This window comes from Aedes aegypti, chromosome 1, assembly GCF_002204515.2.
Source record: "Aedes aegypti strain LVP_AGWG chromosome 1, AaegL5.0 Primary Assembly, whole genome shotgun sequence".
Taxonomy (NCBI): Eukaryota; Metazoa; Arthropoda; class Insecta; order Diptera; family Culicidae; genus Aedes; species Aedes aegypti.
The window spans coordinates 255563965-255580324 of NC_035107.1; the positions used below are offsets into that span (position 1 = coordinate 255563965).

Here is a 16360-nt window from a genome sequence, read left to right on the forward strand (position 1 = left end):
TTATGTCACTGCTTGGGTTATGTCCAACTACATTGATGGTAGAAGCTTATGCTCTCATGTCCAACCAGCCAGGGAACTGGTGTTTACAAACTAAGCATCAGTAAAGTAACTGCCCACAGCAGTTGCAGAAATATGTATACTTCGATTAATGAGTTTTTTCCTAAATATTTTTTTTATTTGCATACGAACATAACGCTTTTTAAAGTATTTTCTAATAGGTTCATTTTTAGATCTAGTGGGTTGTCTCAGTACTACAAATATGGTTAAGCATGCTGTAACGCTACTTTTGTACCTCATCACCCACTTCATGTTTCATTTCAACTTTGCCGAAATAATTAAAACTGTAGCGCCTAACGATGGGGTGTATTAAAAAACATTTTTTTGTGATTTTTCGAAACCTCGCCTCCCCTCCATGTATGATTTTTTGTATGAAACATTATTTTTTTCTACATGGCAAGAAATTTTTTTTCAAACCCGGCCAATCTCCCCACTCTCCCCTCCCCTAAACTCTTACGTAATTAATTATCGAACTCTAAAATGCAATTTCTACATCTACATCTACATACGATGACTAATTAGCTCCAATTGTGAAAACAATGCTTCAGTTTGACTGAAAATTTATGAAATCCATTACACACATTATTACTCATTATTGGAAAATTATGTTATTTTTATGGAAAGTTTTACTTAAATATTGGAATTTTCTACAACATTTTCATGTAATGATTGTCATTTTGAATTGCTCAGTTGGGTTTGTTTATTGCAATTTTGCATTTACTGCTATTGCTATCTTTGATTTTTTGAATGGAAATTTTTGATTTATTGTGGGCGAATTGTTATTTATTTATTGCAAATTTTGGCTTTTTTGTGGAAAATTTATAATTATTTCTTGCTTTTTGTGAAGAAAATAGGGACATTTTGAGGTTATTAAATGGAAAATTCGACATTTTTTAGTGAGATTATTGTCGATTCTACTGCACTTTTGAATCTATTTATTGCTCAAAATTTTTTTATTTATGGAAAATTTTGTTTTTTCTATGCACTTTTTTATTTATTTATGGAAATTTTTAACTTTTCTATTGATTTTACCCTTGTTTCTTTACTAGCAAATTTTGCAATTTTTTTTGGAAATTTTATATTTTTTTATGGGACGTTAATATTTTAGCCGCCGCCTAGTGGCAAATCCCGAATTTCTTGGCTAAAATAATGATAGCCCTTGAGCTACTGAACAACTTTGCCGAAGACGTCATCTTTCTATGTGGTCAGACTCCTGGGATATTCGCAAAACCAAGGGTGTTGTACAAAGTACAACGCGCGACGACCGAAAGGTTAACGCGATAAACAAGCATTCGAAACGAAACAGTTGCATAGGGCCAATTTTCAATATATTTGAATCGAATATTCCATACAAACTTTTTGCAGCTGATGGAGCAACCAATTAAGTTGAAATTTTTAAAGCTTTTTTTCCCTATTCTCAGGTTCATATATAGTGGGTGCCTCATTGAGTTTTACAACTTTTTTTTTGTTTAAGGGTCAGTCCACGGCGTTTTTTATACAATTAGCTATAATTAAAACGTTAATATATCCGATCTACGAAAGGATACATAGATTTTCCAATGGAACCGTGTCTAAAGGCTGAGTTTAAGGTTAGAGGGTTGACGAGATAATTATAACAGTTCGACGAAGCCAGTAAGACTTCAGAACCACGCTAAACCAATCATTTGGCATGAGAAGTCCATACAGCAGATAGTGGTGAAGAATAAATCTGGGGGGACGGACCTGGTGTAGTGGTTAGAACACTCGCCTCTCACGCCGAGGACCTGGGATCGAATCCCATCCCCGACATAGTCACTTATGACGTAAAAAGTTATAGTGACGACTTCCTTCGGAAGGGAAGTAAAGCCGTTGGTCCCGAGATGAACTAGCCCAGGGCTAAAAATCTCGTTAATAAAGTCAAACCAACCAACCAAGAATAAATCTCAAGTTTGAATTAAATTTTATTCATGTAAACTTATTACAATCCTCAACACTTCACAAGTTGAGCTCACAATTCACTTTCTTGAACTTTTGGTGTGTATCGAGTATATAAGTGTAGTGTTCGTTTTCTTTTACTGCTTTGAGCTTGGCAAACCAATTTACCGTCAAACTACCATTCACTGTGCATTTAAAAAAAAAAATGAACTTCAAAAAATTATATAATTTTTCCAAATAATTTGAAGCGTACTAGAATACCACTACGTAGCGTGCAATTATATAATAATTCAGGGAAAAATCTAAAACTAGTGATACATAACCAAAAATTACTCAAAAAATATGTTTGAAAATGTCATGCCAAGGTCGCCTCGTACCGCGTACCATTTACCGCGCACATTAGTGCACCATTCACCGTGCGTATAGTTTTCATCATGATTTAATTTTGTATCGTGAAGAAATGTTGTTTATGGAGCAATTATGTTGATAGTAGTGTGTGCACTCATTTTTAAGAGTATTCAAATCTTCATTTACAATAAAAACCATAAAAACTTCAAAAATTGACTAAATAATAATTATTTTTTTAATTATTATAGGAGGTTTGACTGTATGGTCCAAACCATTCCATGTTCCCTCAAAAACTAAATATGAAGTAGTTTAATGACGACATAACAATAAATCTAGTATTATCGAATAATTTCTTACTTTTTACACTAATGCACGGCAATGGGAACCATATCTATTGAAAAGGATCCATTCACCGTGCATTTGGGTTTCGACTGAAACACAATGAAAAAATCTAATTCGCATAAAATCTCATTGCTCATACTATGAAGTACATCTCACTAGTAGTATCCACATTGAAAACTTGTTGAAATTTTGAAAAATTTCATACACTGTCGTTAAAATGAAAAATGTGATTTTTTGGCGTTGCTAAGAATGTTCTCAAACAGAATTCACATGATTTTGACTAAATAAACTAGGTTTTTCAAAATGCTTGGTGACAAAAACTACTTCATTTCATCAGTTTTATCTTATTTTGCTAAGAAAAGAATAATTTGTGAAAATTGTATGAATATTCTGTAGGAATTTGTATATGTACACGGTGAATGGAGGCCGCACGGTGACTGGTGACTTAACGGTATGACAATTCCCAACACAAAAAGTAGAGGAAACAATCGGGAATACTTACTTTCCGCTTAGAAAAGATTTGCTTACTAATGATTTCGTTGAATTAAAAAAATATATATACAACTTAGATTGATCTGACCAATAACGGATTAGCAACTACGGGGGCTATCCATTATTCGTGTAAGACAATTTTGTAGGTTTCCCGACTACCCCTACCATCCATGGAAAGATTTTTATATGCAAATTAAAAATAATTTGTATGGTGCGAAAGAAATCTCAATATCACCCCCCCCCTCCTTTCTCAATAAGCCCTTACGTAATAAATGGACCACAAAATGTACGGTCATCTAAGCTCATGCTCAATAGGGCGATTCAAAATTTAAAAATGTTTTAAAATGCTAAAGGAATTGATCTAATATTATTGGGGATTTTTGTAGATGTTTGCAGAGCTATTATCCCATAGGAAGTTAAATAATAGCTAATTAACTCATAAATATCTCTTCTCATATTCGTCAGATTGTTGCTCTTCAGCAAATCTCTTGATTATGATTTGAAGAATGAGTTTTTACTATGGGATGATAAGTTTGTACCTAAATTCCAAAACTAACGGATTTGGAACATTTTTAAAAAAAATCCATATTATTTTTAATATATAATCTACATCGTCTTTGAACCACCGTTAAGGGGGCAGGATCCGGTTTTATTTTTTGGATCCGATTTTGCAATGTTTTCATTCAAAATCCAGAAAATTTACACGAGAATATGTTCACTGTTTTCCATTCTCCAATCAAAACACAATGAACACATTTTCATCGATTAATGTTTAGTTTTGAACAGAAAAACTGCTTTTGAAATTTCGATGATGATGATGATGATTACGGATCGTTGAACGTTAAATCACCACATAGAAAGCTGAAATTTCACAGAACACTATTTTTATAGTAAAGATGGCAAAGGAAGATATGGGAGGTTTGATTTTCAAACATATTTATATTTTGAAGGCGGTAATAGGAAAATAACCATCAACGTTTTTCAAATTTTCAAAAATATTTTTTTGCTCAAAATTTAAGCAATGTTCAAGAAAATTTATCATTGGATTACATTTATTATCTCAATTGCGATGATAGATTTTTATGCAGATTTCTTTAAATTTGAACGAAAAAAACTGGTTTTTCATTGTTGATGATTGCTGAAGATTCAAGGACGGATTCTTGAGCCCTAATGCTCATATTCAATTAAAGAGGCTTAGGAAATTACCTTCCTGACTTCCCTCTGTATAGAGTATCATCGTACCTGCCCCACGTTATAGGAATGCAACTTTGCAAAGAAATCTCTGAGATTCTGCAGTTATAATTTCTCGCTCATTTAACACAAGCTGAGAAGCAGACTCTGTCACAGTGAGGACGGAATGCTAAGAAGAAGAAGAAGTACATGGCTTGAATTATTTTCCTTAACTTATAATGGACTATCGGAATTTTGCGGTAGTCCGTTATAAGTTTAGAAAAACCATCCAAGTCTAGTGCCAACACCCAATATACAAGACAGTTACAGTTAGACAAACTTAAAACGAAAAACGACCAAATTAAACATTATTTGCATCGAAATCAATGTAAAGTTTGATATTTTTTGCAGTGCACTGTCTATTAGACAACTATTATTGCCCTGGTCAGTTCTTTGCAACCGGCGAAAAAATAGTTGACAAACAAAATGAATTGAAGATGATGGTTTTTATTGCTTTTCGTTTTGCTGAAGTTTTCTTTGTCATTCGCTTTGTGTCTTTTACGAATCATTCACACTTTTATTGAGCATCAATCTCAATCGACTCACAAAAGTAATTAACGATATATGATGTTGAGAACGCTTCAAATGAAGAAGTCAACAGTGAATACTACAACTCCAATACTCTAAACATGCAATGATAGGTTGGAATTCATTGCTTTTAAGTAATCAAGAATTTTTAGCCCACTGACTTTGCTAGCATTCATGCCATATGTAGTTATCTATGCGATGAGTAATCAAATGCAGGTACGAACCACTTTACAATCGATTCAATTGGATCCACACTCATCAATTCCTTAAGCCTAACGAATATCCTTCTTACTCCGATTGATTCGACTATACCTCTCAAAGAACGTAAATTATGACGACTCCATCATGTTACGCATCTTACAAACTGCTTTGTCATTTTCTCTTGTGATACGCAACTTGCCCCAAAAAAATCAACAACACCTTCATTCATTGCATGAGAAATATCACAACATACTCCAACATCGATGTTGAACACGTGTTTCCACCCCGGGCGGCGGTAAACATCAGACAGAGCATCGTATCGAACCATTTTTCCATCCATTATACATCAATCATCGCCTCATAAAATATTCTGTGCACATGTGCATTCCAACCCAAAAAAATAGTTCTACTTACAACCAGTAGTAACACCAAAACTCTCATCTTCATTGGTTTCTATTGTCGACACCTGTAGTAGCCAGTAGCACTCATGTATGGTTTTAGCGCATATACGTGGGCTATCTTCTGTTCTAATTAGACGAGCCGGATCGCCGCCGCCGCCGCATGCAACTTCAGTAAAACTATGAAGTCTCGGAGATTTTAACGACCTTCCGATCGGTGATTCGCTTGGCTTATTTTCTTCCCCTGCACAGCTCTTCGTCGTCTAACAACTCCTTTACGATTGGATCCGTTTTCACTAGAGACTAATTCCGTTCCGGAACCAAAAAAAAAAACCGAATCGGTTCTTGCAATCACCGGATCAAAGAATCATTCAATCACTCGAGGTGGATCTTCTTCGTTTTGTATTTGCTTGAATTTTTTCGCGTTTTTTTCCTGTTGGCACTCTCACTACTTCGCACCGAACGGTGGTCAAAATTACCAATCACTTGCAATTTTGTTTCGTTTCGTTATAACTCGATCGACGCTTCCTATTTACGGTGGTCGCGATCTCTTGACCGAATCGCCGAAACACACAAAAAACAACTCAGCAGGTTCGTCTCTCACTCCGTTTGCCGAGTGGCGGTTTCTTACATTGGCAACGTGCTCGCGCGCGTCTTCGTTCTCAGAGGCGACTTGGATCCGAAACAACAGCAGCCGGTGCAGCGCGTGGTATGTTCAAACGATCGTTACAGACTGATGCCTCCGGTGGTGTCGGATCGCTACGAAAGCTTGGTGCAGTTTCGCCACCCGGTGTGGGCTTCCAGGCCAGTTCGGATACGATCGGCAAATCCTCGACAGGGTAGGGTAGCAGCACTTTGTTTTGATCCATGAAACCGACAAATGGACCAAAATCCGTCCATAAGTTGTACAAACAAAACATGGTTGATATTCAACTATCATATGAGAAAGCATTTTTTAATCCATTATTAGTATAATTTCAAACAGTACATTCGCCTCTTGTATCTAGGTCAATGGTTTCCAACCTTTTCGAGGCTGCGATCCCCTTTGAAGTTCATCATGCACTCTGCGGACCCCTGAAAATTGATATGCCTGATTTGTAATCCACCACAGATAATGTAAGAATGCTGCTATGAATGTCTGGAGTTTACTAAGTCAAATAAGAATAGTTGTACCGCAGATAAATTACCTTTACGTGATGAGTTAGTAGGCTAGATCTGCCGAACCGATTCCTACAATCTTTTTTTTTCATCCAAGTTAATGTTCCGGTAATTCAAGGGTTTGAAGCGTTTAGTCCGATAACAATTTCGGAATTGAACATCTATTACTTAACATTGTTTTTTTGACAACAGTGAATCAAATTGTCATCAAAGCAGACGAAAACCAAACAACAAAGCAGGCACACTCACAACCGTTTGTCCCAACTTTTGCGGATTATGATACAATCAAAAGACAAATTGTCATGACAATCACAGGAGGCAACATTGATGCTAAGTTTTCAACTCGTGATTAATCAGTTGTTTTCAACGTAAAATCGAATTTGATTTATGGATGCTGTTCGATAATAAGGCAAAGTTTACCAACACGGAGAAAGTTCTCGAAAATTGCAATGAAAAGCCTAGAAAATCGCTGGGCACGAGGTAAGCGATCATTGTCATATTCTGTTCAACTGCTGATAAACCGTCATTGCGGAATAGAATTGTTGCAACAATAATAGAAGAAGACAATGTCATTGCTGCGTGCTGATTGACAATTGATTTAAAGGCTGTCAGTTAAACGACATGGAAACCAGCTTAGGCTAAACTTGATACAAGTAATTATAAAAAGTACTTGATACAACAAGTATAAAAATGTAAAAATTTGTTAGAGGAATCTGAATGGATTATCTTTTCAAAGACTGATCAATGTTGGAATTCAAGGAGCATGCGAGAATCCTTTTTGAATTCAACTAGGGTAGGTGTACCAGTTATGGGCATAGTGATTCCCTATTTCGCCATACGTAATTACTTTAATGTCTTCAAATTTTGAAAAATTTTGTGTGTTGTAGTAGTTAGGTTTAAGATATATTTTGATGTTAAAACATTCAAAAAGATTTAAAATGTCAAAGTTATCAAAATTTCACATATGGCCAAGTAGGGAACCACTATGGTCAATACTGGTACACTTTCCCTATATAAACATTATTCAAAAACAGAATTTTTCTTACAATAAGGAGAATTTATGCTTGATAACTTTACCAACGGACTTTTGGAAGTCTTTCGGATCACACTTTTTAAAATACCGGGTTAAAATTTTCACTCGTTTATCCACAACCGATAGTTTATTCACTAGCATAAGGACCCTTCCTTTGTTTTCTTCAATATAAGAACTGAATAGTCTATTTGCTTGAGTGGCTTTTTATAGCCACGAGGTAGAAATTAGAGAAGGCAAATTTAGCTGGTTTGTAATTGGTTCTCAAAATATTACATCTCATAATTCTAACATTTATTATTAAGAAATATTTGATTAAAGTTGTCTTTAGGTGGTTCCCGAACTTTTTTTTATGGTAAACTTATGGTGTAAGATTTACACCATTCATTTTAAATTTATCATTAGAAACCAAACTTCTTGAAAACTATTAACACTTGATTAATCTAAAAATATGCTTTTGTAAGACCAGTTTTGACATTGAAAAAAAAGTTTTTTTTTACAACTTTAATCGAGTTGAAATCAAACTCTTTGAAAAAATTGTGATAGATGAATTTGTAAAACATTCATGATTGTTGGTTGATGTCCAAGTTATACATGAATTAACTTGTGGCGTATCTGGATAAGTACAACGGCACAGTTTGGGAAGTATTTTTATGGTAAATCGTCGTATAAATAATACCATAAATTGCACAAGACCAGGAGGAAATTCGCCGAAAATTATCCAAGATGTTGCGCCAATACTGCTTTCAGAAGTTTGATCATTCCAACGAAATCAAAGCAACAGCTCCGAAAAAAATTCGTTAAGACTTCAATTTAAAACTAACATGGATGTTGGTCTCTGGAAATCCTGTAAACGATTTCTGCAGGAATTCAGGCATAGAATTAGGCTTTTTTGGCTCCAAAAAATATATATATCTCTATGAACTCCTTTTCAAATTTCATATATTTACAAAACATGTTTGCGCATCTGGTATCCACGCACAGGGAAATTATGAAAAAAGGGCTCAGATGGGATTCAAACTCACGATCCTTGTTGCTAGACGAGTGCTTTACCAATTAAGCCACTTAGTGACCCAATAACTTAGAAGGTTACAAGTTTCGAATTCAAATTCCCACAGCTTAGAGATTCTGAACTTGTAACATTCTGATTTATTGGGTCACCAAGTGGCTCGGTAACTTAATTGGTAAAGCACTCGTCTAGTATACAATAGTCGTGAGTTCGAATCCCACCTGAGCACTAGTTTTCTTTTTCATAATTTCACCCATAATTTATCCATCTTTACCACACGTAATTAATTACCTTTTAAAAATATTGGATAGCCGAACAGCTCAAAATATGAATCAATTTGTTATATAGTATTTTTATTGTTTCAGAAGCAACAATTTGCATACAACGTAACTTATTTTTTAAACCCGAGTCTAGTTTTTTTTTTTTTTTTTTTGAACGAGTTTGTTCAAAATGTGTATGAAGAGTAGATAAATATTTTTTTAAACAAGCTTACTATGAAAAATATATTTAAAATATTTGTAAAATGTTTTATTTTTCAAACAGCTCTAACTTAAAAACCAGCAAATTCCTACAAAAATATAAACTTTTTTTTTTTTGTTAGATCTAAGGATGTTTTTGACGCGTACTATTCGAAATGGTGAGGATAGGATGCGACAAAAGATGTTTATGGATAGTACCAAAAGTTCAACCATTTTTTTCCATCTTCATGATAGTGTTGAACCATAAGCTTCCACATAGGGCACAACATTAGGGAAGTATTGCATTCCTAAGATATGAATTTCGTACTTTATTTTATTATCACATTGTTCAATTTTTCGACTCCGATCGGCATAAAAGACAAAGAAATTTAAATATTAGCCTATTTCAGTTGAGGATCATAATAATATAACACATAAGGTAGATTTCAAAATGATAAAAAACATAAAAATCTAAAATTATGGGAAGTAGTTTTGACCGCATCTTTAAATGTACCCCGAACATTGTGCCCCATCGGTGATAATTCGGGTAGAAATTCACTAAAATGTTGCATAATTTTTCAAGATTACCCTGGAAACAAATCCCTACATAGTCCTTAGATAAATCCGTGGAAAAGTTCTGGATATTTCTGAATTTATTCAAGATTATTAATTAATGCTATGGGGCCCAGATAGCCGTAGCGGTAAACGTACAGCTATTCAGCATGATCATTCTGAGGGTCGTGGGTTCAAATCCCGCTGGTCGAGGAACTTTTCGTGGAGGAAATTTTCTCGATTCCCATGGCATAGAATATCTTCGTACCTGCCACACGATATACACATGCAAAAATGGTCAATCGGCAAAGAAAGCTCTCAGTTGATAACTGTGGAAGTGCTCATAAGAACACTAATCTGAGAAGCAGGCTTTGTCCCAGTTGGGACGTAATGCTAGAAAGAAGAAGAAGTTATTAATGCTGGATTAATCACTGATTAATGACAGTCTTCAAGGTAAAATACCTGATTTATTCCCAAAAAGACATTGATGGAGGATCTCATAAATGAATTGTAATTTTTTTTTGGAAAGCTTGATTCTTGAAAATATCCATGATTTTAAAAATTATTAAAAAAATATCTCTTTAAAATTTTTTTTGCATGACCCGTTTATTTAAACATCTTAGAACGGAGTTTTAGAGAAATGTCTGGAAAATAGCTAAAATAATACACTTACGTTAATTTTTTTTTTTTTTTTTTTTGAAGAAGCGATGGACCAAGAGAATTTAAACGTAATTTGCTTAAAATAGTTTTGGAGGAATATAATGGTGTAATAGGGAGCCCAGATAGTCGTAGCGGTAAACGCGCAGCTAGTCAGCATGACCATGCTGAGGGTCATGGGTTCGAATCCCGCTGGTCGAGGAACTTTTCGTGGAGGAAATTTTCTCGATTCCTAGGGCATAGAGTATCTTCGTACCTGCCACACGATATACACATGCAAAAATGGTCAATCGGCAAAGAAAGCTCTCAGTTAATAACTGTAGAAGTGCTCATAAGAACACTAAGCTGAGAAGCAGGCTTTGTCCCAGTAACGCCACAAAGAAGAAGAATGGTGTAATATCTAACCATATTTCTTGTAGAATCTGGAAATTCTGAAGAGAATTAAAAACAAATTCTATACACGATTCTTGAGAAAATTCATCCCATAAATATTGAACGGTATCCGTATTAAAATTTGAAATTATCATTAAAGGATTGAAGACAAAATAACCATAGAACCATAGAAATCAATAACTATATGTTTACGAAAACTAAGTGATTTATAAAAATCATGATTATTTCGACAGATTTTACAACAGAACATGTTAGACCACCCCCCCCCCCCCCTCCTACGGTCTTCAGAAAAAATCTTAGCTAATGTGTTTCCCCTCAATGGTATTTGGCTAATGCGACATGCGCTACACTAAAGATACACAGACACATCTAGAAACTGGTCTCAGTGGCGTGTCCGAACAGGAATAAAAAAGATATACCTAAAAGTTTTCCAAACATTTTCGCTAGAGTCTGATATGGGACTTCTTAAAAAGGATCTGGAAGATTCAAACTCCCACTAACAATTTGTCAAAGCTTCTTCTCCTTCTCGACATTACGTCCTCACTGGGACAGAGCCTGCTTCTCTGCTTAGTGTTCTTGTGAGCACTTCCACAGTTATCAACTGAGAGTTTTCTTTGACAAAGTTGCTATTTTCTCATTTGTATATCGTGTGTCTGGTACGATTATACTCTCGGCCACTCGGCCCCTGTCAAAACTATTAACAGGAATTTGATGCACATTTCCTTGAGAATTATCCCAAAATGTTTTTACAAGATTTGAAAAATAAAAATCCAGATATCTAATGATTTGATCAGAATCTACAATGTAGATTCTACATAGTTCTCGCATAATTTTTCTGGAATCTGTATTAATAGAGTTAAACCTCCATGAGTCGATGTTTTATTAATCGATATCAACTCATGCAACAATCCAAGCTAATGTGGTTTTAGGGGCCAACTTACAACACAGATGCACCTTATAGGAGAATTAAGATTTTGGTTTTTCGACAGCTAAAAACTCAGTTAAAAAAAGTCCGCTCAGAGTGAGCTCGACGCTTTCATTTGGGGTAAAATCGATACCTTTCTTTAATTCATAATCTTACTTCAGGGAATGTTTCTTGTCGGTAAACTTCCTCTGTAATTCATAAAAGTCTTGTTTTTTAGTTCTACTGAAGGTCATGGATGGCTAACTTGTTAACATGTAAAATATGATATATTATGGATTGCCACAAGCTATCAAAAAGGATTCTACCCCATTACCCCGAATTCCACTTCCCCGAATGCCATTACCCCGAATGTACCATTACCTCGAATTCCATCACCCCGAATACTACTTCAGAATTTGTAATTATCGATGACATTTGCCATGATTTCGGAATTAGCGGTAATGTCATTCAGGGTTATGGGTCGTTCGGGGATTTGGAATCCGGAGTAATGACATTAGGGGGGATGGAATTCGGGTTAATGGTACATTCGGGGTAATGGGGTACAATCATCAATAAGTATTAAAAAATTCTCTTCAATGCCACTACGTTTAAACCTGAAAGAGAGGAGATAGCTGGCTTAGATTGCGAGCTCCCAAAAGTCAAGGGAACCTGTCACAAACTGTTACTGGAAAACCGGCACATTCGAAGGGCAAAGCGTAAAAAACCGTCAAAATTCAAGTAAACGTATTTAAAATTAGCAGGTGATTTTCGATGATTCCTCGTTTTAAAAAGTTGAATAACTAGATATAGTTCTGTGTTGGCAAATTGATTTGTTTTTTAGATTCATTTTCTTTTTCATAGTAAACAAAGAAAAGTGAATATGATTTTGACCAAAATAAAAATTTTTCATTAACAAACTTTGACGTTTGGCAGTTTTTGTTATCTGAATACAATTACACACTTCTGTTCTGTTAAATCAAAACTGATTTCATTGTTACAACCAATCCTTCGCCACAACTTTATCTTGGTAAAAATTCCATGAACTAAAATGAGTCATATCCATTTGTATTCACCCAACTTTATAATCGTTTCATGAAGAATTTGAAGTTTTTACATATATTTAGTGGATCTTTTCCTTCTCCTCAATAATTTACTTAATAGATATATAATTATTTATAATTATTAGGTGTACAATTATTAAGAATTATAATCCTTTATAATTCTTTATAATTCTCCTAAAAATCATGAAATACCAGTTTGATTTAAATCACTGATCAACCTTAATATATTTTCCAGCAATCTCAAGGATTGATATATTTATTACCAATAACTGATTCTACAACAATTTTAGGTTAGTTGAACAAGTGAAAGAACACAAATATTGTTAATTAGCTTAGGGTCTCGGTTTTAACCCGATTTCCTCTACAACTTACATCAGTTGAAAACCGTAAAAACAATCCTGCAGGTAGATTCGAGAGAATTTCGTCAATGGTGGCCACAGTACAAATTTCAAGCTGTTCATAAACCACGTGGTCTTTTTTTCAAAATCCCTCTCCCCACTGATGCACACAAAAGTTTAAAAATTGAAAATTAGACCCCGTACCCTAGTTGCCTGAAAAAAAAGCTCAGCCGGTCGTCGCACTTGTCGCACCAACAACGACTGAGGGATGTCTTTCACTTTTTTCGGGTTAGCTTTTCGGCAGTGATACTTATAATCGGTGCAATTGCTAATAGCTTAAAATAATCACCGTAAGGAGTGAGTAATAACCACTGGTTATTCTTGACAACGCCTTTCTATTCGAAAGGCTGATCAATCATGTGCGTGAACACGGGCGGGAGATATGTTGTTTACCTTCAATTTGGCGTTCTTAAATCCAATGCTGCATTCCAGTTACGTCATGCGGGATTGTATGAAAGTATGTAGATCAACTTGAAATGGAATGGTTAAGATGGTTATAAAGGGTGTCCACGATGAAATTGCCACACACAAAATTGATTCGCAAAATTCTAGTTTTCATCCGATTGCCATCACATTTTCAGGGATTGAAAAATAACTATTAAACTTCATTTTATTTTACGTATTTTATTTACAGTCCATACGCAAATGCCCGCACCTTGGCCTTAAACCCGGCCTTAAGATTCTGCACAACCTGTGAATCAACCGTTTTTTGCATGTAAACCCATACTTTCTTCAGTTCCTCGACTGTCTTCACTACCTTAGGTCGTTTAAGAAGGTGCTGCTTCATAATCGCACAGTACTTCTCGATGGGGCGGAGCTCCGGAGAGTTGGGAGGGTTGAACATTTTCGGCACGAAATTGACCTTATTGTCCGCATACCACTTCAGCACGTCCTTGGAGTAGTGGCATGAGGCCAAATCCGGCCAGAAGATTGTTGGGACGTTGTGGGCCTTCAGGAGAGGAAGCAGCCGCTTCTGGAGGCACTCTTTCATGTACACCTGTCCGTTCATCGTGTCCTGGGTCACGAAAGGTGCACTCCGCTTCCCGCACGTGCAGATGGCTTGCCAAACCAGGAATTTCTTCGCAAATTTGGACATCTTCTGAGTGCGGACATGCTCCGGAACGCTCCGGAATCCTTGGCCGTGAAAAACAGGTTGCCGGGGATCTGTTTGAAGTCGGCCTTCACATATGTTTGATGCAGCATTCAACTTTCGTCAGCATGTTGAGGTACAACTTACTGGCACGGGTTTTGGCGGACTGGTTCTGCTTCTCGTCGCGATTAGGGGCCTTTTGTACCTTGAACGTTCGAAGCCCAGCCTTAGTTTTGGCCCTCTGGACAAAACTTCGGCTTAGGTGCAGGTTCTTAGCCACATCCCGAACGGAGGCGTTCGGGTTTCGGTTGAAGGCCCCAACTACGCGGTTGTGATTTTTGGTGTTGTACGGAATACTTTTTCGTTCACTTCTGGGCTTCTGATGGGTGGTCAATCGTTCCTCGAACCGCTTAATCACTTCGCGATTCCGCGATGGAACGATGCGAGAGATCCTTATTCTCGTGATGAATGCGCAAGATTTTATCACGCACGAGCTGTTCTTTCGGCTCCATTTCCGCGAGTTTTGATCACAGGACTTTAAAACTTGCAGGATGTAAATAATGCACTATGAACTAAATCCACCCAAATTTCCATTAAATTCTACTCAACGGTTAAAAAGAAGTTAGAGCAATTTCATAGTATGGCAATTTCAACGTGGACACCTTTTAGAACGAAGCCACGCCTCGAATTTTTAAGAGCACAAGTCTCGAGAGCCAAAAAGCGTTCCGTATTGAAAATTTATCCGTTCGGTCACCACTAGCAAGCAAGCAATTTGATCGATTTTCAATGCGAACGGTTGTCAGATTCTCCAGACTTGTGCATTTTAAAATTCAAAGTTTGACTTCGTTTTAAAATCACCTTAAATCTTGTCCAATTCTTTGGAACAGTTTTATATACTATGCGTTATTAATGATAGGACAAGGCTTTCTTCTTGGCATTATGTCCTCTCTGGGACAGAGCCTGCTTCTCAGCTTGGTGTGCAATGAACACTTCCAAAGTTATTAACTGAGAGCTTTATTTGCCAAAGCTGCCATTGTCACATTCTTATATCGTGTGGCAGGTACGATGATACTCTATGCCCAGGGAAGTCATGAAAATTTCCATAACGAAAAGATCCTTGACCAACCGAGAACCGAACCCAGACACCTTCAGCATGGCTTTGCTTTATAGCCGTGAACTCTCACAACTCGGCTAACACTTTCGCGTGTCTCAAGGATCAAACTATGTGTTTCTAGTAGATTTTGGGTCGCTGAATCTGATGCCGTTCTCAGAAATGTTTCAGCACGTCACAATTTTTAACTACAGGTCGCCAAAGTTGTATAAAACACTGGTTTTATTGATGTTTACATGAAATTTAAAGTATGATTTATCAAACTTTTTTGTGATATAATCTACCAAACATGCTAAATAGGACTTGAACTTTCAATTTAGATACAGATCAGATTAAATTTTAGGATAAAATTTGGGTAAATCGATTTTTTTCAACATGTTTGCAGTCTTCATATAAAATTCTTCGTTTCTCTTATATGGTATAATACAATACTTTTCTGAACCACCAAAAAATAACATTTTACCATCGAAAATATTATGAACTTCGTTGATAATTATTGTACTATACATAAAGTTTGAATTCTGTGACAAATTGAGCAAACAAATTGCCGTAGAAGTTGGAAAACTTGCATGCAAGTTGGCTGAAACAGTCAAATTTAGCATTTTCAACAGTCAATATCTCAAAAACTAGACGTGCCATGATATTTCTGAAAACAGCAATGGACTCAGCAACCCTTAATTTAGTAAATAGTGGTATTTTGATTGTTGAGACAAAACCGTGTTCCGCAGTGTAAATAACCAAATTTCCGAAACTATTGCCGAGAGACAACTTGTGCATTGTCATAGTTTGCATTACATGCAAAACATATGTTAAATTTGACCTTAAAAAGCTTATTGAAGGACCTAAACTTTAATCAACTCATGGGGCAAAATGCCCACCCCTTTTTCATAACACCAAAACAGCCGTTTGAATTCAAATTATGCCAAACGTAATGCCAATGTTGAAGTTACGCAAAAATTTGAACCTTACAAATGTACATTTTTCACATCAGCATGTATACTATTATTGAATAATAACATCTGAACAAAC

The 16360-nt window shown here is 35.9% G+C and overlaps 2 protein-coding genes across 3 annotated transcripts in view; one reads left to right on the forward strand and one right to left on the reverse strand.

Annotated features, from left to right (window-relative positions):
• The window catches only part of LOC110674086, a 114730-nt gene extending 108479 nt beyond the window's left edge, over positions 1-6251 (reverse strand). Inside the window, exon 1 of the mRNA XM_021837608.1 lies at positions 5527-6251. Coding sequence (XP_021693300.1) covers positions 5527-5559 — 33 coding nt within the window. The 5' untranslated portion in view covers positions 5560-6251. The remainder of the gene's footprint in view (positions 1-5526) is intronic.
• The window catches only part of LOC5576358 (putative thiamine transporter SLC35F3), a 224260-nt gene that overhangs the window by 159985 nt on the left and 47915 nt on the right, over positions 1-16360 (forward strand). The window lies entirely within an intron of this gene.